We start from the raw sequence: 26,442 nt of genomic DNA on the forward strand, positions 1-26,442 counted from the left end.
ACCAAGCTAACTGCACCTCTGACTCCTCCTGGTCTCTCCAAGTGCATCCTGTCTCCAATCTCAGGCTTCTCGCTTCTATTGGGGTGGAATAGTATGACTCTCCCACTCAGACCACACCCTGGATTGCAGTTGCCTGTGTATCAACCATAATTTACTTCAGCAGGTCTGACAAGGTATCTTGACCATGCAATTCTGTTCCCTCCAGGGCAATAACAGTGGTAATCAGCAACCGAACAGCCTCTTTAAAGCCAAGTATTAAGAACAGAAGCCTCTTGGTGAAAACTTTAAGTATTGGTGAAAGCAAATGTTAAAACATACTATCTGAAACTAGCTTTTCGGGTGTGTAACCATCATCTGCATGGGGACTCTGGTACAACTAGCTCCCTATAAACTTTTCTCCCTGTCAGTGCTCACTGGCAACTACCTGGACAACCTCTGGCAATTGACTCATCTTTGCAGGAATCGAGCCACTTTTGGATCGAGCTACCTTTGATCTGGTAACTTCCAGCTCTGGCAAAATAATGTTTGCAACTGCTTGGAGATAGGCTCCTTGAAGCTATCAGTGTGTCCCATTGCCTTTCAAGTGCGTGTTTTGCATGTTTTTATCTGAACCCTGTGTATCGCATTTGTGCACAGACCCCACTGAATTATAGAATAATAGGTGTATAGATCAGTGTAGTAGCACATGAAATTCTAATAAACCAATATACAGTAACTTCCCTTCACTGATCTGATCACCTACAGTTTTTATAGAATTGTGACATCGAAGTATTCATAACTTTCCGTATCAGCTCCCTGTATCTCACAAAAGTGTCTCCATGCTACCTCTTTCTAAAAGAGGTGGACATCTTAAAAGAATATCCTGAACAAGACTAGTTGGAAGATGTCTTCTGAGGGTGTATAAAGCATGTGTTCACAATTATGACCTCTTGGCTGCTTTGAGACTACACTGAGATTAGAGGATATTAATCAAAATCACTTTGCCCAAGATTCAACAATCCTCAGTTTAGCAGCAAGCTGCCTTTTAGACATTTCTCTTAATGAAAGTTGCATCAATGTAGTTAAACCAGTGCCACTTTGTGCATAGACTCGCAAGCAGATTTAAACATGGTTTAATATTTCACTTGCCCAAAGAAATTTAATTAACTTTAAATTGATGTAATGTATCCACACAAGGGTTTGCAGTTATTTAACTGCACCGATAAGAGGGAGCGTAGACCAGCCCTTGGTGACAGCAAAACCGAAGCTATTGTTCCTCACCAGCAGCTACGCCAGGCACACCTACCAGTAATTAACTTCAGAGGGTCAACACAGTTGACGGAGGTCTCCACTCTTGAATTGCACATGTGGACTCAGGTGGAAAACCTTGATGGCATCTTTAATACTTCCCTACCTCACAGGGTGTTGAAACTAACTTTGTTCATAAAGCATGTTGAAATCTATGGATGGAAGATAAATCCGTTTACCACTTGGGACTTTATCCTGAATATTCAATTTCAGAAGACTTGTTGACAAATCACAGCTAACAGAAGCCTTATTTGCTTCTATATCAGCTAGGTTTACGTAATGCTAATAACTTGTTTGCAAGTTAAGTGTAGTTGATGGCTTTTTAGTGAATCTGTGCTCTTTCCTTTCCCAATTGTGTGTTTTTTTTTTTTTTTTTTAAGTGTTAACTGGAACACAGTTGAGAAACATTTTGCCTGGCTCTACTACAGTTGAGGTGGTGTTGGTAGGGCCTAGCCGCCCTGTTAGTCTCTAATGACCAGCTACTCTACCCAGGAAAAACAGAAGCAAGACTTGCTGGTATCTCTGCTGTCCACCTCAAGTCAGCAGCCCTGTCCCATTTTAAAGGTTTCTTTGTTCTTGCATACATTCTTTGCACCTCTTCTCTGGTTTTGGTTTCATCCCCTTTGTGTTTATCCTCTGCTGTGTCCCGTACTTTATTCTTATTCTGTGTCCTGCTATATTTTGCTCCCTATCCTTCACTGGATAGCAGAGGGCTGCTCAGTAATCCTCATGGTTACCCTTGGGTGTAGACTGTGCGTGTTCTCGTCACAAAATGCCATCTCTGTTTGTGTTCCTTGCAAGTGGAAGGTGACCAGTGTAAATCTAGTATTCAGCAGCATGCATTTTTATAATTCATGTTCATATAAAAATGTGCTGTTGCAAAAGGAAACTGACAATCAGGGTCCAAGACACCCTAAAAGGAGAACAGAAATGTTGAACCCCTAAAGGATAAGCAATTGCATCAACTGATTGTACGTTGTTGTTGTACTATAAAAGTGTATCGAGCAATGTCTTTTGCTGATTAATAGAACTCTGACATGTATGGATTAACACTATATATGAGGAATTATGGACACTTACAGATACTATGCTTTTAAAGTCTCTGATCAAACAAGAAAAACAGGTTTTTTTCCCCAGACAGGTGGGATGGTAACTATCTACCTGTCTCTAACATAAATTAAGCAATGGAAGCCCTATTTACATAGGGTCAACAGGAGGATTGGAAGTCAACAGGAAGAGAACAGCAACAAGTCATCCTGACTCTGGGGACAAAACAGTGAGTTTTCAGAAATACAAGGAGAAGCGTAAAGCTATTTTGGCATCCATCTCTTAAGAGACAAAGAGGCCATTGCTCTTGGAATTCTGTGAAAGGTGCATCCCTCAGCCATGTGGGCTGAGGATGCTGAAAACTGATTGTGAGAAATTGCCTGAGACCAGTAGTCTAATCTGTTAAACTTTAGACACGAGAAAGCATGTTTTATTTTTGTTTTGTTTCTATTATCCTGGTTTCCTAGTAAATCCTGTTGGACTACTGTTCTCTGCTTTCTAGCTTTCAACTCCAGATTTAAAAAAAACCATTTTTTTTCTGTTTGGCTATGTTACGGTCCTAGAAATCTGGTGGCATTTCTTTCTACTTAAAGGTAGAATAATTTAATAATTTGCATCATAAATGAGTGGAAAAATATAAATCTTTTGGGTTATTTAAGTGCATACTAAGTCAGCATGTTGTGCAAGGACTTGCATAATGGTGGTTTACAGTAGTGTTTGAATCAATCCATTATCAGATTACAGCTGAAGCTAGAAATACTGGTTTCTTGTTGAAGTCCAGAGCATGTCATATACTAAATTAAGATTAGTACTTCTTTGAGTTTATCCCAGTATACTGAAATGTGCAGAGCCAGGCCACAAAACGGAATGGTACTTAGGAGCCTTCTAAATATTAAACTGTTTGTACAGAATAGCATTATTTTCTGTGGACTTGTAAGGACTTACGTATGGATGTAGTGGTATGTTCGATGTATGTTAAAAGAACCTTTCTGTTAGAAAACATGAAACATAATTAAATAAAGTTGGGATAAATTCAAGTCAATTAGAAAATGGTCAGAATGGAATCAGAATTAGATGAATGAAACAAGTCTTGATTAGTTCTCCTCCCCCCTCAATATAAAATATGCCTTCAGGAATATTAAAGTAATTTTCTCCTTAACAGTCTCTGAAGTACAATTACATGATCTGTGACATTATTGGGTGATATTCAGCTTCGGGACCACCCACTTTCCCCTCCTTCTCCTGCTAGGTCTTCATTCCCACTGAGTCGGGTAACAGATTAAGCATGAACAGTGTGATGTAATTCAGAGGCTGCTGGTCTTCTGAATCACTAAAAGAAGGTTTTATTCTGAGGGCAAGCTTTGTTTCTGCAACATCTGGTGGGGAGAGAGGCTGCCGGCAGCATTTGCATTGTGGATATCTGCTTTCTCACGTTCTTATTTTGTCTGTGAATATGGAATGACAGTGAAGGAATGAGGAATATTTGCTTTCTAATCTTGTTTTCCTTGCCAAGTATAGCTTGGCCTCAATCAGTGGTGAATTTAAATATATAGTTTGTGACAGTATATGGAGGCTGTTTCTTGCTTGTTTGTCTTCCAATTGCTCTGAAGACATGTTATGGTCCCCGAAATTTTCCTTATCCAACATGCGTGTGCAACTGACTGCAAAGGGACTGCTCCGAAACCTTCGACTTCCTTCTGGGTATAGGAAAAGCACAGTTATATTTCATACAGGTTTGTGTTTTTAAACCCTGTACTTAGTGTGTTCCTGGGGGACATCTTGTTTACCTCAGCAGCTGCCTATTAATTAAAATATATTCTGGGCATGAAACATTTCATTTTTCATAGAAACCTAAAGCTTTTATAGAAATCAAGTCCCACTTTATAAAAGTGGACAGTTTGATCTTGGATTTCTCATGTGGGTGGATTGTGTGTGTGTGTGTGTGTGTGTGTGTGTGTTTGAACTGCTCATCTGGAAAACATGTATTCTATTTGTTTATGGAATGCAAAATTGGAATTGACACGTTTCTCCAGATCCTGAAATAGAATCTGGAAATTGGTCACCATTAGCTTCTCTTTATTATTTTTATGTTATGGGTAAATACATACTGTGATATTTTCCCTTCTCTGCCCCTTAAATGCGGGAAAAGGGTACATAATCATATTGTGTAGCTTTTTCTTGAGGGTTATGTAATTTTGCCTGACTACAATGTATCTTAATATCCCTGTTAGATATAAAAATATTTTAGATATTTCATGGTTTGTAAGTAGGGAGAGTAAATTTCATGCTTAAAGAAAATCATTTTTAATTTTAGCCCTAATATCAATGTGATTGGAAGTACAGATGTTTTCATTCATATGACTCTAGCTACAATATATTGTAGCAAAAATATTTTAAAATTTTCTTAAAGAAATGCAATCTGATTTGTCTTCAGTGAATTTTTTCCTAAGCAACAAGTCACATGTTTTTAATCTAGTAAATATACAATATATAAATGATTATGGATGCTGTTGAGGTTTTTTTATGTGAAATTCCTTTTGTGGAACAATTGCAATATATATGGTCTATATTAGCCAGGGGAAAGTAAAAAAACAAAAAATCTTCTCCCACCCCTACTTTGTCTGACCTATCTTCTCTCCCCTTTCCCCCCCAAATGTACGTTTGTGCAGCTGCCTGTGTCTAGTTTTGCCTCCCAGGCACCTCCTTTCTCTCTTGGCCACCATTCATCTCTTCTAACATCTCGTGGAATCTCTAGGTCTCCTTGACAGGCCATTTAGCTCTACTAGTCACTGTTTTCTCATATCTCCTGGCATTTCCTATGTCTGCTTACATTTTATCATGGCCTCTTTCCTCCTCTGTCCATCTCCTGGCAAGTTAATGTCTGTCTCTCTCAGCTCCCACTTAATGTTAAAATGGGTTAGGAGGTTGAATGCAACATAGAATCTCCAAGCAGACTTTCATGTATGTAATGTAAATCATAAGATAACTTTAATGTAACTTGATGTTGCAAAACTCTTAATGGATAAATTTCCATATCTATTCCACTTATCTGAATGTTACAATCTGGTGTCTTCACACACGTCTCCGGAAGTACAGGTCTAGCAATAATGCAAGAAATCAGTCAATCTTAAACTTATTCTTTATTGGTTACTTGAATTTGTATATTTTAAAATAGTAAAATATACCTAAGGTCCTTTGTTAGTGGGTTTTTCTTTTCTTTTCTTTTTTTCCTCCCTGAAAACTTCCTGGGTTTTACAAAGGGTGTTTGTTTTTACTGATTTTTTTTTTTTAACCCGAATTTTGGGATTCTTACTTGTGGACAAGAAAATCCAATAGATTACATTAGATGTGTTTATATTAATAAATTAGACTGTGTAAATGCAAGGCTGTCCCTTAAAGTAAGGCAATGTAGTGCAAGATATTCTTACACAGGTGCAAATGCAGGTGTACATACTGTTAATTTAGAGTTTATGGGGAAAAATAATAGCAGTAAACTGATTTTACTTTAAATACAATACCTGAGAGCAAAACTACCGTGGTTTGCAGTACCATAATTTTTGAAGGATTGTGGGTAAAACTACACAGTTCCTTTTATTATTCATATACTTTGAGTCTCGCAAGTCTTCACAAAACAAAATCTTAGTATCCTGCTTTTGGCTTGCTTTAATAATAAATAAAAAAAAATAAAAAAAAGAGAGAGAGAAATAAATGGTATGTGGCTGATTAATTGACCTGAAAACATGACTTCTCATATCAAGACAGCCAATGCAGTCCTATCATGTCAAGAATTTCAGACCATTGCAACCCTAAAACCCTTTCCCCCTCAAACTCTAAAATAAGCAGACAAATCAATACAGACCTAAGACCTTTTTAATCAGGCAGATACCATTTGTTTGTACAACCTAGTTTTTAAGACCACTCATCAAGTGTTATGGTCCATGTGATGTGGGAATTGATCAAATTATTAAGGGTAACAAAGCAGTGCCTTCAAAGCACAATAACACACAAGCTCCAGAAGGCTCATACCTTGGAATTGCCATTTAATCTGAATATTTTTTTAAAATCAACTTTCCTATAGTACTGTTCTTTTTAGAAATAACTAAAACACAGAATAGTCAAACGACTGCAAAGTCATTTGATACAGTAGCAAGGCGCTATAAAAAATGCCTCTGAAACTGCTACAAGAAACTAACTAAATCCAAAAGCCTACCAGAGACCGATTTAGTTTAATATAGCAGAAATGATGCAACCTGTACATAATGATAAATATTCATTTCACAAGACAAGGAACAATTGAAAAACAGAATACCACTCTAGCAGTAACTATAGAGCAAAATCTTCAGTGTAATCCGTATGGCATACTTATTTGAACTCAAAAGCTAGTATAGCAGATTCCAAATTGTCATACACATCTGTTTCAGAGTGACTCAGCCCTATTTATTGGCACTGTGTTGGGTAAAAATCCTATGGAAACAAATACTAATTATTCTTAAGACTAGTATCATGTATTCTATTCTGTAATGACGAAAAAGCACCAGGATAACTTTTATGGTGAAATCTTCTCAGCACTACAGATAACTGCCAGTCCTGATTATCTGTTTTGGCAACCATACAGAACCACCAGTCCTTTAATTTCAATCCCAAATGCTTGAATAAAATGGACAATACAACTTGACGCTGTTATCTACTAACACTTAATGTTTTTTATCCTGCCTATTTTAACTTCCGTCCATACCTTCAAATTACTTTTAAGTCTGTGCTTAGTCAGTTTAAGGTCAGCAGGAACCACCCCATCATCTAGTCTGATCTTCTCTGTATCTCAGGCCACCAACAGCACTTGCACACTAAATCAAAATTTGACCAAAATATTACAGCCCACAGGAGACTTCTGTGCTACAGGCAGAGAATAGGGAGGACTAATGTGTGAGGCCCTGCAGTGGCAGAGAATTGGGTATCTCTCAATCAGCAAGTGACCTGCGCTCCATGCTGCAGAGGAAGGGGAAAAAACCCTCAAGATTACCAATGGTCTCATCTGGGGGCAAACTTCTTCCTCACTTCCCCCCTACATGGGGCGATCAGTTAGACCCTGAATATATGAACAAGAGCCAGCCAGCCAAGCAGCTGAGAGAGTGCTCAGAGCACTGGGCCATACTATCCAATGTCCCATCTCCAGCTATGGCCATCTCTGATCCTTCAGAAAAACCCCAGAATACATGAGGAGGCAGGGGGAGGGGAGGAATCTCTGCCTGACTGCTAGAGGTAACCCAACCTGATATCCTAACAAGCTGCCTAAACATGAAATGACTTAATCAGTTATTTATTTCATATAAAATACCTGATCTTTCATTTTACTATTTAAGAATTCGATGATTGACATGAATGCCCCATTTAAGCTTCAGGTTTAATCGCGGTAAACTGAGTTGAAAGCTTTGCATAGTGTTGTGGAGAGCTAGTAACTTTCCCATAGTTATGGTTGTAACCGCTGTTCATTATAAACCCTATTTTCCATCTTTTGTAAATTTGGCTTATTAAACATGTTTAGACTGAATTGCCATATTTACTATGGCAGTAAAGGAGTGTGTTTCTGAAAACGTTGTCAGGTTTTGTTCCATCTCTTCAAAGAATTATTTGAAACTTTTGCTTTTGTCTACTGTCTCCTACTAGCTCCAGCAGCTTGTAAACTACCCCCTCAGACTTTCAATATAGTCCCATCTCATGCACTGGCATAATTTGAAGAGAATAGGTTGTAGTAAAGGGAAGTTCTTTGTAGTGGAGAGTTTTGGACCCAAGCTTATTCCTATTTAAGTCAATGGACGTATTTGGCCACAGACTTCAATGAGCCTCAAATTGGGCTCTACATCTAAATATATTGTCCTTAATTGGTTGGTTTCAGCTAAAAGAACATGAGCTAAAGGAAGATCTCCATTAGCTGTCACCTATAGATTTATCCTCAAGTGGTTGGAGTTATAAGTTCATGACCACTTCCATTGACAGCTGTGGCTTTTTATGGGGAGGAGCTGACTTCCGTAATACTTAAGCACCTTCCCATTTTAAGGCTGACTTTTGTTTCTCTCTTCTCCCCCATAAGTTGAAGTACTGAGTTTCCCCTTGAACTTCTCAAAACTGAAAGGAAACTCCAGGATTTGCCAAATTACTCTTCATGCTTTTCCTGCCCACTTTGAGTGCCGCTCCCATTTTGGCAGTGGGAGAATGTGCCCAGGTCTGTTGAAGATGACGTCACCGAGGAAGATTTTAACCTGCCAAAGGATTATATAGACCATTTGACACTCTCATAAATCTACTCAAATTCCTGCACTTAGTTACACTAGTTGTAAATCGGGGGATAATGCTTGTCTGTGTAAAATGATTAGAAGGCTATAGAAAAAAGCACTAAGTGCATTGTTAGCTGCATTTTTTCAGATGGGGTAACTAAAGCAGAGAGATGTTCAGTTGCTTAGCAGGAAGGTCTAGTTTTGGATGCTGGCTGTGGAACAAATGATAGTGGGTTCTAGTCGGTCACTTAATGGGTCATGATTTTTAGTACTTCACCAATATTGGAATAAAGCAAAGCTGTCATACATCTGGCTAACTTAACTTCAGACGTAATGTGCCCTTCTCCAGTGTGCCTTGAATGAGATGAAGATCCACAGGAGCCACAATTAATTATCAGCAGCACTCAGACCTTTAACTTGGCAATATGGTGATGTGCCAAATTTAAAAATGTTTTATTTATCTGCATAAGGAAACATGAAATATTTAAAAGAAAATAGCCACTAAAGCAAGGCAGTAGTTCTTATTCAAGTATGATTTACTGTGTAAATAAAAGTACAAAAATTCATTTTTTCTTATCACAAGAACCTTAATTATGACTCTCAACAAATATTCACCCATAATCTCAAAATGCGTTTTGTAAAGATTGTAATTATGTATAGGATAATGACACACCTTGGACAGCCCTGCATAGTTGGTTGTTTAGCTGAGGCTGTGGGGTTTTTATGTCCGGGGAGGAAGAAGTGGGGTTTTTTGAGAGCAGAAATGGGGAAACTTAAATATGTGGCCCCTTTTTGTATGTGGCACATGGTTGGTTTGTTACTGTGGCTCTTAGTTGTGTTGTATTTTTAATTATCTATGAAGTGCACCTGAAGCCTTCTTTGACATCAAAGTAAAAAATTAATAAAACTGATATTTTGCACTCTACTTCCTAAAAGAGTAACTTGGGTGCTAAAATCAGGAAAAAAAAAATACAGAAAGCTCCATTAAGCTGGGGATTCTGATTAGGGTTATTGTGTGCACCAAAATGCATTTTGTTTCCTTGATACGAACAATATATATGTGTTTAAGCAGCATAAGATTTATTATATAACTCTAAGTTTCCTTGCTTTCTAGCGTTTGGGTTTTGTAACAGAGAGGTAACCATACCACTTAGCAATCTTAATGGCTTTTAAATAAAGGCTTTTAAAATTTTCAAATTCAAGCCTTCGTCATGCCAGTGGTGAAATCCGTACAAGTGAGCCTGGTATCAAAGGGCAGATGACTTGTGGTATTAGGAAAACAAAACATTTCTATTACCAACCTGCTCGTTTTAATTTTAACTTTCTACAGCACAAAGAAACAATTCTTTGAGGAAAGTGATGCCCTTTAGCTTCAGTGCTGGACCATGATAGTTGGGGTACTTGTAGCTTGATTTGAAGACCATGATGAATTGGTTCATTGTTTTGTAGTACTGTTAGCAATTTGAACTTTGTAGGCACACAAGCCTTGCATTTTGAAACATGTAATACTGGTAGAGGAAGAGAGTTGTCAAGTTACTTGTTGACTGAAGTAGATTAACTTGACTTTAATCAGTCAAAATCTTGATGCATAGTGTCTTCTCCACTTGTAGTACTTTGGGGCTGTTACTGGATGGAATGGGACCATATGAGCCATTACTTTCGTTACAGGTCCATGTCACATGATAAGTGCAAGAATCACTGGTGTTGTAGACCAGTGTCATTCATTGGGTACAGAGGTTTTAATTCACAACCTGCAAAAGAACACCTACCCCTCATCACTGAAGAACATCAAGTGGGGGGCGGGGAGGGTATTGGTCTTATAGTCTACCTTTTAATGCCTCTATGGGTAGACAAGGTGCCAAAGCTCAAAATGTCTTCACATGGACCTTCACCAAATACCATGCTGTATAGCTGCCACTTTGGGGTAAGGTGACCTAAAAAGACTGTGGCAAGGCAACAGATTTGCAAGTTGGACTCTTTTGGAAGAGGTAAAGAAAATCAATATGGCTTATGCTTTGGAGACTGGTGTAATCAACCTGGCTGATTTCCAATTAGTGGTTCACAGAAGACAGATGTCCATTCTGATTTAGTCCAGTTGCCTTTGATAGATGACAGAAGTTTTGTTCATACTTGTTACCCATAGCTGAGATGGAAGCAATCTTATTTCATTAGTTCTATTCATTTCTCTGTTGTGAAACAGTCATATTGGATCAACTGTTAAACTGTTCTGAGGGCACTGGTCTTTCAGGTGTGGTTATACGGGGTTCTGTGCTATGTCTTTTCAATTCAGTGTGTATAAGGCTACTAGAGGAGATACTGCTGACACTGCAGCATGATTGATTAGATGGATGGAGTGGCCGGCATAGGCGCAAATTCCATGGGTGCTCCGGGGCTGGAGAACCCAGGGGGGAAAATTGGTGGGTGCTCTGCACCCACCGGCAGCCAAGCTCCCTACCCTGCTCCCCCGCCCCAGCTCACCTCCGCCTCTTCCCCTGAGCGCGCGGCGTCCCTGCTTCTCCCCCTAGCTCCTAGCACTTGCTGCTGCAAAACAGCTATTTCGTGGTGGCAAGTGCTGGGAGGAAGGGGAACGTGGTGCGTTCGGGAAAGAGGCCGGGGCAGGGATTTGGAGAAGGAGTCCAATAGGGGCAGGGAGGAGGTGGAGTTGGGGCAGGGACTTTGGGGAAGGGGTTGGAATGGGGAGTGGGGTGGGGCGAGAGGGGGCACAGCAGGGTGGAGTTGGGGCGGGGCCGGGAGTGAGGGGTGGGTCGAGCATCCACTGGTGCCGGGAAAAGTTGGCGCTTATGGTGGTTGGTCTGTTAGATTGACCTGCAGATCTAGATTCTACTTCGATCAGACCTGGATGGTGCATAGTTAGATGGAAGAGAAAACATATTTGAAATATTCATGAAAGCAAATGCAGAGAATTGTCACATTTGGTGACATTAGCACTATCAGGCTAACTTAAATTGTGACCCCAGGACCTCTTGATGCCAACTGCCCGAGGGCAAAGGAGAATGTAGGGGTGCAGGGATCCCCTGGGTTCACCAAAAGAATGGTCTCCAGTGAAAGCCTATGTCACACCAGTGGTCGTAATCATTGCAAGATGTGTGTATGGAAAACATGTGAGCAGGGGTGTGAGTCTGTATATTCTTTGAGTGATGCCACATGTCCATTCCACTGTCGGTTTGCGTGCAGACTTGTCAGAGGTTGTTCCTTTAGGTGATACCCATCAGAGTGGCACAAGCACATATTGCAAGCAGGCATAAAGGGCGGAGCTGCCCCGACCCTCTCCTCAGGTCTTTCCTACCAGCTGTTGGACTTCTGCAAGTCTTGTGGTCTAGTGTGAAAATAGTGCCCTTTTAGTTTCTGTACAGTTGGTTAGTGTAGTTTTAAAATTTGTTGGTGTGGCTCTGGCACCCAAACTGGCTACTGGACCCGGTACAGGAGATATGCTGCATGCTCTAGGTTTTGAGTCCTGCCACTCTTGTCGTTAAGCAATGCTATCAGCAATCCGCACCCCAGCTGCCTTAAGTATATGGGGGAGGCTCATGTAAGTGACAGATGTAGCATCTGTAAGGGCTTTACGCCCTGCTCAAAAAGGAAAAGTCAGTCTGACTTGGATATCTCCTCCTGGAATTGGCTCTCTGTGCTCCATCTGAACAATTTACCTCAGTCTGGGTGCCAATCACCTCTGCATCAATTAGGGCTTGTCAATGTTTAAAATGCTGCAGTGGTGCCAGGGTTCTCCCATTGGTGTAGATATTCCACCTCCCCAACCAAAGTCTCCTGTTGACCTAGCGCTGCTTACACTGCAGGTTAAGTCCGTTTAACTGCATGGCTTGAGGGGGGTGTATTTTTCACACCTTAAGTAGTATCCTGGCATAGACCAGGCCTTAGTAGTGCTCCTCCAGCATTATTGGTACCAAAGAGGAGGCACTGTAAATCAGACTCAGACCAGGGTCATCAAAGGAGGTGAAGAGGTCAAGCTCCTCTAAAGACCTGAGTGCACTCAAAGAGGACACTTACCGGAACATACTTCTAAGCAGGGGTGGTTGTTGACTCCAGAGCCTAATATGGGCCTGTTGATGCTGACTCTTGAAATACCATCATTGGGATCACATCATGTCCCAGTCCTGCAGGCTTCTTTTTCAATACCATCTACTTCAGAGGCATTTGAGGCTGTGTGAGAGTTGTTGAACCTCTTGGTATCACCATCACGGGCAGTTCAGGAGTCTTCCCCCGCACCAGCACCCATCTACCGACATTATCGGCTTCACATCTGCACTGCGCAGGTCCAGCGGTTTTGGCCGTTAGTATACTGATTTTAAGACTGTACCATCACAGAGAAAACCACAGATGATTTCCCCTTTTTTTCAGAGTCTGAATCTACTTCACTGGTACCAACAGGTAAAGCCCTACCAAGTTTGAAAGAAGAGGATTCTTCTTCATCAGACTCTGAAGTGGACTCCTGGGTGTCCCAACCTAGCTGTTGTTTCCATCAAGAATATACTATCTGCCCACCTTGGTTTCAGCCTCAACATCAACAAGGTGCTTGCAGAAAGGACCCCTGGGCTATGCACAGCTGGGGACTGAGGTCACAGTGGTCCTTTTGGAACTCTTGAGGGTTCCCCCTCAATTGAGTGTCTCCACATCCACCTTAGCCAGCTGTCTCCTGCCCATCAGGAACACTGACTGTTAGCATCCCCACATTCACAGGGGTCAGCTTCTAACTTCCTCTGAGGTGCTCAACCCTCACTCAGCCCCAGGCCCTTCCCTCCCTCCCCCCAAGGCCCCACCCCGCCTTTTCCTGTCCCCACTCTGCCCCTGCCCTGCCTCTTCCCTACTCTTCCTGCCCAGTTCCGCCCCCTCCGAGCATGCCCCGTCCCTGCTCCTCTCCCTTCCTCCCAGTGCTTCCTGCATACCATGGAACAGCTGATCCATGGCAGGCAGGAGGTGTTGGAGTTGATCAGCAGGGGGGAGCTGGCTGCCGGTGGATGCTAAGCACCCACTAATTTTTCCCTGGGTGCTTCAGGGCTGGAGCACCCACAGAGTTGGCACCTATGCCCACATGGGTACTGAATCTGCTCAGTATCATTCTCACAAGCATACATGAGAAGAACAGGGACTGGACCAGCCACCAGTACCATTGGCATCCTCTTCATCATCTCCTGATGAGGCAATTGTGGCAGATCCTATTTTCTCATCTCCTAATGGTTTCAGGCCACATCAGAAGTTGTTGAAGTGGTTGGCTTTGACCCTGGATATCCACCTAGAGGAACTCCAGGAAAAGTCCAACAGTCTTGTGGACATTTTTGTCATCAGTGGTCTGGGGTAAGATAGCTCTGCTTATTAATAATGCTATTTTAGAACCCACCGAGCTTCTTTGGCAGACCTCTGATTCCCTGCCACTTACAGCAAAAAGGGTGGAGAGGTGGTGCTATGTCCCCTCTCAGAGATGCTTGAACTCTTATTATCCCCCTCACAGCTCCCTTGTAGTGTTGGCAACCAATGAATGAGAGAGAGAGAGAGAGAGAGAGAGAGAAAGTGACACAGGGTCACCAGGCATGAACCCCATTAAAAAAGCCAAAATGCTGGACTTATTTTGGAGGAATTTTCACAGGCAGGCTACAGCTTCATATTACAAACCAGCAAGTTTAGCTGGGATACTATAATTTTACCCTGGGATACAGTTCAAAAGTTCAAAGACAAGTTCCCAGATTATGCGAAACAGTTTTAGACACAATCAAGGAGGATAAGGTGGTTGCCAGAACAGTGCTGCAAGCTGGTTTGGATGCAGTAGATTCTGCAGCTTGCAAAATGGCCTCCACCATCACAATGAGGTCCTTCATTGGTTGCAGAGCCCAGGAGCTCCCATTTGAAGAGGCTTCAGACAATGCAAAGTTATCATTCTAGGCTTGAAAGCTTAACTTCTCATGATAGAAGCCTTAGACTGTTTTACTGGGCATGCACTGATACAGTCCAATATGCCAAGTTGAGTTTGACTGCTACAAGGCTGGTTGGCTGAGGTATATTCTCCAAGGAGGCAACACAGACATATGTTCGTGCATGAGCCATAACAGATCTTATTCCTCCTAGATTGGTGGATGGATTCAGCCAATGTCTTTACCCCACCTCGACAGTCCCTTACATTAGTCACTGATGCCTCGGACCTGGCTTGAGGGGCTCATTTGGGCCCCCGCAGGCCCAAGGTCTCTGATCTCCCCAAGATCTCAGTCTACACAGATATCAGGGAATTGTGAGTTATCCTGTTAACTTGCATGGTGTTCCTTCCTCACATCAAGGGAAGAGGCATGTTGGTGCTGACTGACAATACAACAGACATATTTTATGTAAACAAATGGAGGGATGCCCAAGCTTCACTGCTCTTTCAGGAAGCAATTATGCTTTGGAACTTCTGCATCACTTTTGAAAGTGGCCCACTTCCCAGGAGCTTAGACTGTGGTGGCAGATTGACTCACTAGGCTATTTATCAATCCTCACAAGTGGTCCCTTCACCCAGACATAGCAAGGTCCATTTTCCAATGCTGGAGAACTCAAGTGGATCTGTTTGCAACAAAAGACAACAGAAAATGTCAACAGTTTTGCTTCTGAGCGGGCCACAGCCTGAGTTCATTGATGGAGGCTTTCCTGCTGTTGTTGTCAGAGCATTTCCTGTACACTTTCCCTGTCCCTCTTCTGCCTGAGTTCTGTGCAAGGTCAAGAAAGACAGGCTCATCTTATGCTGTTTGCCCTGGCATGGCCCTTCAACTACTAGTTTTCAGACCTCTTACACTTATCTATCAATCCACTGTCACTCCTGCTTCACACAGACTTGATTTCATAGACACTCAACCACATCCTCCTCCCTTCATCTAACAGACTGGAGGATTCATGGTTAGCATCAGCAGAAGAGTCCTGCTTTAGAGAAGTTCAGGATGTGCTCCTTACCTAGTTAAATACCAGAGGTTTTCCATCTGGTCCAGATTGAAAGGGGTTTCCTCATCCTCGTTTCTGTTTAGCATGTGCTGGACTGCCTTCTGTCCCTGAAACACCAAGGATTGGAGATTAGTTTGATCAGAGTACACCTAGTGGCTATATTGGCATTCCATCTACCTACTGATAACCGTTCTATTTTTCCAACTCAGTATCTGAGATTTTTAAAGAGCTTGGACAGGCTATTTCCATAGGTACATATCCCTATATTTCCCCCATGGAGCCTGAATCTAGTCTTAGCAAACCTGGTGGGGACCCCCCCCCCCACCTTGAAACTCTAGCAGCCTGTTCTCTGTTGCACCTTTTGATGAAAATACCATTTTTAGTAGCCATTACATCATTCAGCAAAGTGGGGGAGTTGAAGACCCTAGTACCAGATCCTCCATATACAGTTTTTGGGGACAAAGTCTACCTTCATTCTCACCCAAGGTTTCTTATGAAGGTGGTTTCCATTTTTTTCATATTAACCAAACCATCTTCTTCCCAAAGTCTCATGGTAATAAGGCTAAAGAGAGACTGCACTCTCTGGAAGTTAGAAGAGCTTTAGCGTTTTATCTGGAACAGACTGAAACTTTCAGGTCTTCGACTCAATTGTACATTGCTTTTGTGGACAGAATGAAGAGCAGTCCTGTTACCACTCAGAGGATATCATCTTGGATATCCAGTTGTATTCACCTATGTTACCATTTGGTTAATATGATGCCACTGAATAGAGTGTTGGGTCATTCGACTAGGTCCCAAGCAACCTTTCTGGCTAAAGTTCCCCTGTTAGACACTTGCAAAGTGGCAACCTGGTCATCACTTCACATGTTTGAGACCTAGCATAGTGAGTGGCAATCTAGAGATGATTCTAAATTTGGACAAATGGTCCTCCACTCCCTGTTTAAATAGACTCCGAACTCATCTCCAGTTGGGACTGCTTGAGAGTCACTTACAGTGGAATGGACATGAGCAATCACTCAAACTGTTACTAACCTTTTTTGTAACTGTTTTTCGAGATGTGTTGCATGTGTCAATTCTACAACCCACCCTCTTTTCCCTCTAATCAGCCTTTCGGTAGGAAGGAACTGAAGAGGGTAGGGGGCAGCTCTGCCCTTCATGTCTGAGCACAGTGTGCAAGGCAATAGAGGGCACTTGTTCCACCCTGACAGGTACCGCTAAGGGAAAAACTCTGACAAATGCACACTGGAATGCATGCACACACCTACAGTGAAATGGCCATGTGCAACACATGTCGAACAACAGTTACGGAAAGGTTAGTAATCATTTTTACTAAAAATTACCTTCTCTAGGTCTGACTTAAGACAGATCACCAAAAGGTAAACCACATTCTCCTGCTAGGTGTGGGGAAGAAATGCTTCTCACTCGGGCTGGTCACATGTAAATGAAGTATTGTATCATTCATGATAAAAACCCGTTTACAGTCTGAGTAAAATGCTAATCAATAGATTACAGGTGTTGGAGGGAAAAAATACAAATAGCAGGAGTTATCCTGTTCACGGTAAGATGATGTACTTTTGAAACTATCTCTGGAGTACAGATGAACCCTCAGGTATTCCTTCAATCTGTGAGGGAAAAGCAGCCAGTTGGCTTGATTTTATGAGAAGGGGTCAACCAAACTGGTTGAAAATGCTGGGGAAAAAACGTAGGAGTAAGCTGTCTTGTAGGAGATGAGGGAAATGCCGCCATATAAGTACGGTCTCAAGAAAGCATGTTTTGGTTACCATTTGTTTCCAATATTTTTACTCACTTCTACTTTAATCTGTTTTTGCTAATAAACTTACTGGAAATTTTTTATTAAGGAAAACAAAAGTAAGTTCTCGGAATCTGGGCAATTTTGTTGGGGGCAATTTTTGTTTCAGAAAATGGAGGAAGTAACTGGGGGACAGCCATTTTAGACTTGATTCTGACCAACAAGGAGGACTTAGTAGTGAATCTGAAGACAGAAGGCAGTTTGGGTGAAAATGACCTTAGAATCATGAAATCTATTATTTCATGATTCTAAGGAAAGGAAGAAGTGAAAGCAGCAGCAGAACAATGGACTTCAAAAAAAGCAGACTTGAACAAACTCAGAACTGGTAGGGTCCCATGGGAATTAAATCTTGGGTTTGGGAGAGGAGTTCAGAAGAGCTGGCAGTTTTTCAAGGAGACAATTGAAAACTATTCCAATGCAAAGGAAAAAGAGAAGACTAGTAAGAGGCCCATAGGGCTCCGTCAGGAGCTCATTAATAACCTAAAAATAGAAAAAGTGAAAATATAGACAAGTTAAGGAGGCATATAAAATAGTACAAGAATGTAGAAACAAAATCAGAAAGGCTAAGGCACAAAATGAGTTGCACCTAGCATGGGATATAAAAGGCAATAAGAAAAGGTTTTTAAAATACACTAAGAGCAAGAGAGAGACTAAGGCCTGGTCTACACTAACCCCCAAATTCGAACTAAGGTACGCAACTTCAGCTACGTGAATAACGTAGCTGAAGTCGACATACCTTAGTTCGAACTTACCGCGGTTCAGACGCGGTCCACACGCGGCAGGCAGGCTCCCCGTCGACTCCGCGGTACTCCTCTCGCCGAGCTGGAGTACCGCAGTCGACGGCGAGCGCTTCCGGGATCGATTTAGCGCGTCCAGACCAGACGCGATAAATCGAACACAGAAGTTCGATTGCCAGCTGTCGAACTACCGCGGTAGTGTAGACCTGGCCTTAGGAAAGTGTAGGTCCTGGTGGAAAAGGAGAGCTAATAGTGAATGAGAGCCTCAAGAAAGTTGAGGTGTTTAATGCCAGTTTTGCTTCAGTCTTCACTAAAAAGATGACCAGATATTCAAGGCGATTAATATTAATAAGGCAGCAAGAATGCAAGCCACAACAGGGAAGTACCAGGTTAAAGACTATTTATGATAAGTTAGAGGTTTTCAAATTGGCAGGGCTTGATGAAATCATCCTATGGGATTTAGGGAACTAGCTGAAGCAATTTTGGAACCATTAGCAATTATCTTGGAGAACTCCTGGATGACAGGTGAGGTCCCAGAAGACTGGGAGAAGGGCAAACAATAGGGACCTGAGGAACTATGAACCACTCAGCCCAACTTTGGTAAATGGAAAGATACTGGAACAAATTATTAAGCAACCAATTTGTAAGTGCCTGGGGGATAAGAAGGTTATAAGGAATAGCCAGCATGGATTTGTCAAGAACAAACCATGCCAAATCTACCTCATTTCCTCTGACAAAGCTACTGGCTGTCACATTCTGGGGTGCAATCCAGACCAGTAAGGGGTTGTTATCATTTGCCATGTAACCTTGAGTGCTTTAAATGCCTCAAATGTGCAGTCCCCTGTGTGTGTCTGTTTTGTGCAGCCCTGGTTCAGCACCTACCTACAACACAGAGAGCCCCACTGTAGTCTCTCACCCATTACATGATGCAGGAGTGACCCCAAACACACCCCCAGTCCTGAATTTCCCCAAAGCCCTTTCCTGGTACACTAAGATAAGTTACTAAGTTTGCTGTTCCCTTTAAAGAAACAGTACGTCAGCCTCTTACCACCTTACTGGAATTCACAAACACTCTAATTTAATCAAAGTACTGGGTTGGTTTATAGTTAAAAAGTAAAACAAGTTTATTAAACAGAAGTAATAGGTTAAGTGATGCCAAATAAAAGGGATCAAGGTTAGATTTACAAACAGACAAAAATAACAATACACTTATAAGACTAAAACCTAATTTCAGCCAGTTACTGTCTTTTCCCTAAGCAAGTTTCTCACCTATAATTGATTTCCAGACACTTCAACCCCTTTGGTTGAAGGACCACTCTTTCTGCAGTTGCAGGAGCTCTGGCCTCTTTAGTCCCCCAAATGATGGATAACTTAGGGGTTCACCACCACTCCCTTATAGTCAAGTCAACTGTCGAAAAAGCATATCATCATTCATTGACCTTGCTTCAAGAGGAAGGAAAGCTTCTTGGGGACACCGTTTCCACCCCCCATTGAGATTGTGGTCATCTTTTCCTCACTTGCTCTCCTGATGGCTTTGTTTACCTTGCATGTAAACATGTCTTCATTGTGTCTGCCTGTTGCCCAAGTTTGTCAGATAAATGTATAGTCACTTGTGATCTAAACATGCTGACTTCCCAAGTAATTTGTAAGCTCTGAAGGTTCTGTTTACTGCATGTGTAAATTGCAGTGCCACTGTCACTGGTCAACCCTACTTGATTTGTATTCAGGACCTGCAGAGACCTGTTTCTAAGTGGTTTGAATACAGACTTTAAAACATATCAGAGAACATCCATAACTCCATATATAGTATTAATACATACATTTTACAATATTAATAACCAGTGTCATTTTTTCCAGTGATATATTACATTACACCAATGAACTGAGATACTCTTAAGCCAGCTGAAACTCATGGCTAGATACTAGGAAGCCACATGCCCTCTGGCCTTGGGGTGCTGTTAGGGTCAGACAGGCCTAGTGGATGATGGTGGTGGGGAGGGGAGCAGGAGATGGGATACATCTTGATTTTTAGTGAGGCTTTTGACACAGTTTCACATAAGTATATTAGGGAAATGCTTTTTAAAGAGAGCTTTACATTTTAGGTTTGTGGTACAGATGATGACCCTGAAGACACAGGCCCAAATTCTCCTCCTTCCTTCTGTCACTAGAAGAGTCAAGTTTGGTTTAGGGTGGGCTACTGTGTTGTAGGAAGAATTTCCCTGTCAAGATCCTACAACTGTGTTGTTTTGGTTCTGCAAACCAAACCTTGCTTTGTGAAGGGAAATGGACAATGGATCTGTGCAGTTGCCTTGGCAACATGGGTCCCAGCATGCACCTTCCTTTTGCTAGACTTCACTTTATGGCAATGTCTGCAACCCTTTCATGAGCTCCACAATTTCTGCCCCAGCACAGCATGAATGCATTACTTCTGGTGTTTGGGAACCCTGCATGGACAGCATGTGGCCCTAATGAAATACAGAACAGTACAAGGTATTTTTAAATCTAAAAAGCTTAAGCTTCCTGCTCAAATTAGCAATATGAATATTCACAAAGCAAGAAATAATTCACCTTAAATAACCTGGTTTGTATCTGTGCGAGGTGTTTAATTACCATAGCTATTTATAAATCTTCCATTGGTAGCAGCATCTTGTCAAGTGACATCTGACACTGGTAGTACAGGAGTCTCTAAGCTTGTGAATAATCTTCCATCCTGCTTTACAACAGATGCCTTATTTTTTAACTCCTTTTCAGTCTTCTATGGCCAGTTGTCCATTATCACATGCTATTTCTGATATAAATGTCATAATAAAGTGTTCAGAAAGTACTTGTGTGAACACCCTCTGAATTATTTTTATGAAAGTAAAATCTGGGGAAATGGGAAGATCTCATTTCAGTTAGGGAGGAAATAGGAAAACTGGAGCATCTGAATTGACATACTGTTTAGTGAAATTCTGTAGTAAAAGGTCTCTAATCTAAATTTGGTGAAAAATCTTAGTTAAGTTTTTATGTAAGACTTTAAGTAGAAAAACACAGGAGTTGTGATTGTCACACTTATTAGGTAACTTTGTCTTCCTTCACCTTGTCTTTAAGCATGCAGGCATCTCAAGTGCACCTTTCCTCCCCTCCCCCGTTTGATTTAGTGCCAATATCAGAAAACCATTTTAAAAAACTGTCTAGTCCAGGGGTGGGCAAACTTTTTGGCCCAAGGGCCACATATGGGTATGGAAATTGTATGGCGGGCCATGAATGCTCACAGAATTGGGGGGTTGGGTTGCGAGAGGGCTCCAGCTGGGGGTGCGGGCTCTGGGCTGGGGATGAGGGGTTTAGGGTTCAGGAGGGTGCTCCAGGCTGGGACTGAGGGGTTTGGAGGGCAGGAGGGGGATCAGGGCTGGGGCAGGGGGTTGGGGCACGGGAGAGGGTCAGGGGTAAAGGCTCTGGGTGGCGCTTACCTCAAGTAGCTCCCAGAAACAGCGGCATGTCCCCCCTCTGGTTCCTACCAGGAGGTGCAGCCAGGCAGCTCTGCACGCTGCCCTGTCTGCAAGCGCCACCCCTGCAGCTCCCATTGGCTGTGGTTCCTGGCCAATTAGACCTGCGGGGGCGGCGCTTGGGACAGGGGCAGCTTGTGGAGCCCCCTGGCTGTCCCTATGCGTAGGAGCTGTAGGGGGGACATGCCACTGCTTCTGGGAGCCATGCGGAGTGGGGCAAGACCCCAACCCCGCTTCCCAGCTGGAGCGTCAGAGTGGCGCAGGCCCGGGACCCCACTTCCTGGCAGGAGCTTGAGGGCCGTATTAAAATGTCTGGAGGGCTGAATGTGGCCCCGGGCTGTAGTTTGCTCACCCTGATCTAGTCTATTGGAAGAAGAGCAAGTTAATTTTAGATTAAATCAATTCAAATATTTAAAATTAAAATAATGTTGTTCTAGTCCTAGATGCAATGCCAATCACAAGCTACACTGCTTCATTGATCAACAAGGTAGTCTAGAAGACTTTGTCTGCTTTTCTTAAGTGTAAGCACACACTCATGGTTTACAAAGTACAAATCTGTGGCTTTCTCCCTCTGGAACAAGAATTACTACACCTCTACCTCGATATAACGCTGTCCTTGGGAGCCAAAAAATCTTACTGCATTATAGGTGAAACCGCGTTATATGGAACTTGCTTTAATCCAAGGGAGTGTGCAGCCCCCCCCCCCCCCTCGGAGCGCTGCTTTACCGCGTTATATCCGAATTTGTGTTCTATCGGGTCGCGTTATATCTGGGTAGAGGTGTATTATCAAAGTTTATGAGCCACACACCTTGATTAACAAAAGAGGACCAGGTTATTCAACTGAGTACAAGAATAATAGTTTTCATGTGTTTGATACTACTGTTGCATGAGGCTAACTACAGCAAGGAAACTTCAGATTTCAGTATCTGAAACATAGTCCGTGAATAGCTGTACATCTCATTTCATGTATAGTAGTGGCACAAGTAGTCATAACTTGTTTACAGACACTAATCCTTCTTAGAATCACAAAATAGAGTAAAGGATAGGCTTGTCCCTTCTGAATATGGATATTTAATAGTTATTGAAATAAAGTAAATGCAATTTTTTGGTATTTAATTTTTAAATACTTGGGAGGCAGTGAGATATTTGTGGGGGTGGGGGAGGAAGCATATGAGCACCTAGACAAACTTCAGAGTAATAGTAACTGTTCATGAATAGGTATCATAGTGGTGTTGGTGCATGTCATAGAAAACAGCAGTCAGATAATTACATGAGTTTAGGGAGTCAAAGTTGCTCCCCTGGAGCACTTTATGGAGGGATGGGGTGGAGAGGAAGATTTAATGAGGCTCAAGCAGCACAAATTTCTTCCCTTTTCCTCCTATCTGCTGTTGCTGAAACTAGTTTGGCCTAGTTCACGCTCCCCAGCATCCTTTGACCATTTTCCTTCTTGTATTCCACAGCTCTTTCTGGCAGTGTGTGCATTTAGGGATCACTCTGGTCAAACAGGGAGTTGGAAGAGATAGGGGAGAAGACTGAGCTGGAAGTGGGAGAGGGTGTTCAGGAGAGTAGTCCCCAGACACTGGAGGCTAGTGAAAACTCTGCTGACTGGAGCTGAAAACTGAAGGAGATAGTCCTGGGGGTATTCTGCACCAAAAATTTTGGGCCAAAACATTTAAAATTCTTCTCTCACTATTTTAAAATGCTGTACAATTCTGCATATTTTATTTGTCAAAATAACACAATATAATCACACCAGTTTCAATCATTTTTGTAATTTATTTCAAAATACCTGTCAACAAGTATGTCTAACAATACAGACATAAAAGATTCAGGAAATGTGTTTTGCCATAGATTCTTTACTAGGTATATTAATACAGAACTTTGAGTAATAATCCATTTAAAGTACAATACAGAAATGTATTTCCTGCGCCCTTCAGAAGCAATGCAAAGGCTTGGGGGAGTTGGGGTAATGGAGGCGCTCAGGGAGAGGGAAGTAATTGTTGGGAAGGAGCCTGGGTGTGAACCTGGAGGGGTTGTTGGGTGTGGGTGGGAAAATTATGGAACTGGGTGGGGGTGTGTTGGGAGGGCAGGGAGGGATTGTTAGGGAGTTGGGGAACTTCCCCTATTCAGACCCTGGCTGACCCCTAGCCTCTCCAATTCAGTCAGGCACATCTGCCCTGTCCATGTGTGTCCCTGAACCCCGCCCCCATTCCCACGTGTCCCTGCACCTCCACTCAGCACTCCTGCCTTGATGTGGCCCTGCACCCCCACTCCCCTTCAGCCCTGCCACAGTCTGTCCCACTCACTAGCTCTTCTGAATCCCAGTCCACTTTGACCCCAGCAGCCCCGCTCTGTCCTCTTCTCCCCCTCCCTCCCCCAATAGCCTCATGCCTCCTCACCTGGCCCTGTGGGCAGGAAGCTGTGAGGAACACAGCCTCTCATCCTCCATATTGGCTGCTGACTGCTATATCTGGTGAGCCAGATGCCTCAGTTCTGGTGTCATAGCCTCTCCTGGTGGGTAAAATGCATAACTGCAGCGCCTCTCCAGCAGAATGTATTTTCTGTGGAGAAAAAAAATCTGCAGGGGACATGAATTTTGTGTGAGCACAGTGGCACAGAATTCCCCCAGGAGTAAGGACAAATGTTGAAAGTAGCGTGTGCATGTAGGAAGGGAAAAAGGATGCATCTCCCATGGCTGTATAATATACAGGGTGCTGTGCTGTATCAACTTTGCAAGACATTTCAGAGGGCTCTATTGTGTCACTATTAGACCACATTCAGCAGAGAGTAATTAAAAATAATGGTCATGGAACGTTCTGAAGACATCCCCAGAGAGAAGTGCTTGTTAGTTTGTAACCTGGAGAATACTTCTGGTGTATTATAACAAGAAATACAGAAATAATTCTTTTTCTCATAGCTACAAAATGGTGGATATCAGTAATAGTTTGTGTACTGCTTTTTTTTTTTTTTTTTTTTTTTTTAAAAGGAGAACTTAATTGCCCCCTTTTAGAACTGGCACCTGGCTTTTGAGACCACATTTTCTGTAAATCTGTATTAAATACTAACATTTTCCTTCTCCCCCCCACATACTCTCATTAGGCCAGCGTTGAAGACTGACTGAGTTCACTTAGTTGACTTTCTAGCCAGCAGCAACAGAAGTGGTGCTATTAAGATAGGGTGTGCAGAAGAAAAATGTAATCTTGTTCTGTTGACCAGAAATTAATATGATAACCTGGAGGCATGCTCTAAAGTACTTCTTAAAGTACATTTATGGAAGCTCATTCAATTATGTGGTGTTGGGGTTTTTTTTTTGTTTCTTCTTCTTCAGACAAATGATACATCTGTCTGAAAGATACTGTGTGTTTGTATCCCTAAGCAGTCAATGAGGAATGAAATTTGAGACCGATGACTTAAATTTTAAGTCCCCAACTGAAAGACTGCACTTCAAATTAAATATTTACTTTTGGAATGCTAAATGTGCGCACACGTTTTAACATTTTACTCTGATATAATTTTACTGAGAGAGAAATTTAACTTCCACTGTGTAAATGCTTCCAGACACTGAAACTACACAAGAGGGGGGATATGTTTAAAAGAAAAAGGGGGGGAGGGAAGCCCCACAAACCTAAATTGCTAGGCAACTTCTTTGTAGCCTGAATTCCTCTGAAAGACAAATACAGTGTTAATGTAAGTACTACCAAGAGCACTCTTTATGGGGCTCAAATAAAAAAGGCACCACAGTATTTAAGATATGCATATGAGGGGTATTTCTATGTTGGCATCAAAGCTGTGTCATATCTTTCCTTCTGTTTGGACATTTATAGAACTTTTACAAGATGGGTACTGAAGGCAAAAGTATGATACAGTAACTCCTCACTTAAAGTCGTCCCGGTTAACGTTGTTTCATTGTTACGTTGCTGATCAGTGAGGGAACATGCTCGTTTAAAGTTGTGTAATGCTCCCTTCTAACGTCGTTTGGCAGCTGCCTGCTTTGTCTACTGCTTGTAGGAAGAGCAGCCCGTTGCAGCTAGCTGGTGGGGGCTTGGGAACCAGGGTGGACCAGCAGCCCCCCTATCAGCTCCCCGCTCCCCTAAGTTCCCTGTGCAGCAGCTGCCCAGCAGGAATTGCAGCTGTCCCTTCCCCCACTGCTCTGTGCTGCTCCTGCCCTCTGCCTTGGAGCTGCTCCCCGAGACTCCTGCTTGTTGTGCGGGGGGGGGGGGGGGAAGAGGGGGGCTAATATCAGGGCGTCCCCCTCCCCTCTGCTCCTGGACCCCGCTTACCCCATCTTCCATAGAGCAGGGGTGACACACCAGGACTCAGGACGGAGGGAGCTTGCAGCAGCTGTAGTCTCAGCAAGCTGGTCTAATTAACAAGGCAGTGCATTTAAAGGGGAAATGCGCATATCTCCTTCCATTTCTGTTGCATTGTAGAGTGAGAGAGTTAACCCTTGAGGGCTCAGCCAATTGCTAGTTCATCATTTAGCAGTAAGGGAAATATCCCACACTCTGACTCCTCCACCTCAACCAAGCTTCACAATCATCATCACTGTGTACCAGTATTAAATTGTTTGTTTAAAACTTAGTGTGTGTGTGTGTGTGTGTGTCTCTCTCTCTCTCTCTCTCTCTCTCTCTCTCTCTCTCTCTCTCTGTATATATAGTCTTTTGTCTGGTGAAAAAAATTTCCCTGGAACCTAACCCCCTCATTTACATTAATTCTTATGGGGAAATTGGATTTGCTTAACATCGTTTCGCTTAAAGTCGCATTTTTCAGGAACATCACTACAACGTTAAGTGAGGAGTTACTGTAGTTCCAAAAACTGAAACTGAATGAGCTTCAGACTTGAGGTTGCTTTTCATGTGGGGCATAAT

At 42.5% G+C, this 26,442-nt stretch overlaps 1 protein-coding gene across 3 annotated transcripts in view; it reads left to right on the forward strand.

Annotated features, from left to right (window-relative positions):
* Window positions 1-26,442, forward strand: part of MTUS1 (microtubule associated scaffold protein 1) — a 151,542-nt gene that overhangs the window by 43,068 nt on the left and 82,032 nt on the right. Inside the window, exons 3-4 of one of the 3 annotated variants that reach the window (XM_065405101.1) lie at window positions 1,734-1,747; window positions 19,748-19,775. The exons of 1 other annotated variant lie outside the window; for it this stretch is intronic. In XM_065405101.1, coding sequence (XP_065261173.1) covers window positions 1,734-1,747; window positions 19,748-19,775 — 42 coding nt within the window. Of the gene's footprint in view, window positions 1-1,733; window positions 1,748-3,946; window positions 4,068-19,747; window positions 19,776-26,442 lie in introns of those variants that run through there. One more of the 3 variants, XM_065405102.1, reaches the window with a different exon arrangement.

The sequence above is a fragment of the Emys orbicularis genome, chromosome 5 (genome assembly GCF_028017835.1).
Source record: "Emys orbicularis isolate rEmyOrb1 chromosome 5, rEmyOrb1.hap1, whole genome shotgun sequence".
Taxonomy (NCBI): domain Eukaryota; kingdom Metazoa; phylum Chordata; order Testudines; family Emydidae; genus Emys; species Emys orbicularis.